This window comes from Arachis hypogaea, chromosome 9, assembly GCF_003086295.3.
Source record: "Arachis hypogaea cultivar Tifrunner chromosome 9, arahy.Tifrunner.gnm2.J5K5, whole genome shotgun sequence".
NCBI lineage: Eukaryota > Viridiplantae > Streptophyta > Magnoliopsida > Fabales > Fabaceae > Arachis > Arachis hypogaea.
In genome coordinates, this window is record NC_092044.1 from 103,675,904 (window position 1) to 103,678,483 (window position 2,580).

Consider the following 2,580-nt stretch of genomic DNA (forward strand, 5'->3'; position numbering starts at 1 on the left):
TATAACTAACATGATTATATAATTAATTTAGAGCAATGCTAGGGAGCCAGCAATTTTTGTGATTGTTAGTCATCAACTAGCCATCAATGATGATTTGATAGTGTGAGATTGGTGTGAGATTTTATCTAATGGCTCACCTTCCTCTGCTGGTTACATGCTGGCCAAAATTCAACAAAACTGCTGGTCTCCTAGACTTTTCCAATAATTTATACTTTAGCCATAGCTTCTCAAGTAGTAAAAGTGTAAAACTACAAATTCATAATAGAACTAAACCAAATTCTACTAATTGGCGTTTTAATATGTCCCAATCTATTTCATAGAGGTTTGCCAATGACTTAAAAGGAAACCGAATCCATTATTTCAAGAAATACAATAAACTCAAACTTCTGTTATACCTTACAAGCACAATAAGTCAAACCCAACAGAAGGTTGGTATATAAAGAAACAAGCACATAAATATAGATGCTGACTTCTTAGGAAGATGCCAACCTCCTCTCCAAGAAAGGCTTCATAGTAGCCAACATTTTCTCCCTATCAGGGAAATTTTCTTTGATAACTGGGGCATTCTTGAAATTATCAAACCATAAATGTAAGAGAGGGAACTTTTCAGCTACCAGTATCTTTACTTGTTTAAGATCTTCTATAGTGACAAAAAATACGAAAAATGATCCAATAGCTATGTCCACAATGTTAATTTTGTCACCACCGAAGAATTTTCTCTTATCAGCTAAGCAATGATCTTCAAGGACTTTGAAGTTTTCCCAGGCCTTCTGTACGGCCTTTTCTTTCTCTTCCGCACTATTGCTTTGAATGAGTGCTGGCAGTGCAGGAACCTAGTATAAACGTTAATCCATTAATTATTGACAACATTGAATCGATATTATTATTATTATTCATAAAAAACTTTGATACTACGGTACAAAGTTAATTAGCATAAAAATGACTAGAAAGCGAGAATCCTGTTAAGCTACAAAGTTTATTATTATTATTATTATCAGCCACGTGTGCAAAATAATATTTCACGTCAACATCAATCATTGTTAATAATTAATGAAAAAGATTATATTATCTAATAGAAGTAAACATTGAAAATTATTTTATGTATTTTAAAATTTAAAAACCTAGATAAAGCGTCCAATTTTAAAATCTTAAAAATTAATTTAGATAATTATTCTTATCTTTATTTTTACAACAAAAATAAAATTTTATTTTTAGGTTTGCAAAGTCTAATAATGGCATGCAAAAGTTAAAAGCACTAATAACAAAACACAAAAATATTAATTTCTAAAAATCTTACCATTTGTTCAGAATATGCAACCCAGAACCTTGCTTGAGCTCTCTCATAGGAATCATGAGGGACCAATGAATTCTGTGGCCATAACTCATCAATGTATTGAACAATGATCATGGACTCACAAATGGGTTTTCCACCATGAACAAGCACTGGGGTCTTCTTATGCACAGGGTTGTATTCAAGAAGTTGAGGGCTCTTATTGAAGCGATCTTCCTCAATGTTCTCATATGATAGACCCTTCAATTTCAAGGTCCATACCACCCTCATTGTAAAGGGACTATACCAAAATCCATGTAACTTCAAATCTTCCATTTTTGTGTTTAGTGTCACCTCCTCACTCTATCTCTCTTTATATTGAGTTTAGTCATCTGGATTCTGGCGTGTTCATCAAGTTTAAACCTAAGAAATTAATATAATATCTCAAGTAGTTTTAGACTTTTAGTTGATTGTAATGGTCAACTTGAATTTCACATTTATGATTGTAAACTCTCGGAAAAAATGCTCCAATTTTTTTATCAGTTTAGTATATTCAAAAAAAGTTATATATTAAAATTACTATTAGTAAAACTTTTAAGTTTTTGTTTTAATAAATATATAATAAATATATTAAAAATTTGAACTTTGAGTTTTTGATAAAAACATAAATGAAAATGGAAGAAAGCTTCCTACTGGATCCCTCGTCTTAGTAGTGAAGATATACTGAAGAAGAGTTCGCAGAATCGCAGTTTTTTAATATTTTAAATGAGCATTTAATCAATAATAATTTATACTTATATTTATAGATATTTATAAATTAAAAATATATAATTTATTTTTATATTTATTAAAATTTATATCTATATATTTTTAAAATTTATTTATTAAAAATAATTTAATATTTATGCTCACTAAAATTATTAAAAACTACCGTCCTAGAGTTTCTATTTCGCAAATATTAATGTTTAAACAAACAAACTTTCGTATGTAGTTTCGTGTGTCGTATTAGTTTCTATTCATTATTTTATAATTTAATATAACTTTTACTTCAATAGTCGAATTTCCACTTTTGGATATATATAAAATTGACTTTTCGATGTTGAAATGTCAATGTTCAAAATAAATAATAAAACATTGTAGAAAGATAGATCGGGATCTGTCATTATTGATAAAATTCGTTTAATAATCCATTATTTTGTTTTCCTGCCGTAAGCGCTTCCATCAGCAATTTTACAAACCCAGATTCAAGAAGGAAATGTCTTGGAGGACGATAGTATTGGTAAATTCATATAATTATCTTTGTTGTTAAT

The 2,580-nt window shown here is 29.0% G+C and overlaps 1 protein-coding gene across 1 annotated transcript; it reads right to left on the reverse strand.

Moving 5' to 3' along the window:
• Nucleotides 1–331: 331 nt before the first annotated feature.
• LOC112711405 (probable glutathione S-transferase) lies at nt 332–2,037 on the reverse strand. Its single transcript, XM_025764048.3, has 2 exons — nt 1,298–2,037; nt 332–833 (listed from the first exon to the last, which is right to left on the reverse strand). Exons 1-2 carry the CDS (start codon nt 1,604–1,606, stop codon nt 474–476), a joined length of 669 nt encoding a protein of 222 aa, XP_025619833.1. The 5' UTR covers nt 1,607–2,037; the 3' UTR covers nt 332–473.
• Nucleotides 2,038–2,580: the final 543 nt, after the last annotated feature.

Coding starts and splice junctions, on each gene's coding strand:
- LOC112711405 (XM_025764048.3), bottom strand. CDS start 1,606: ATGGAAGATTTGAAGTTACATGGATTTTGGTATAGTCCCTTTACAATG. Junction 834..1,297: donor TTGCATATTCTGAACAAATG/GTAAGATTTTTA, acceptor CGTTTATACTAG/GTTCCTGCACTGCCAGCACT.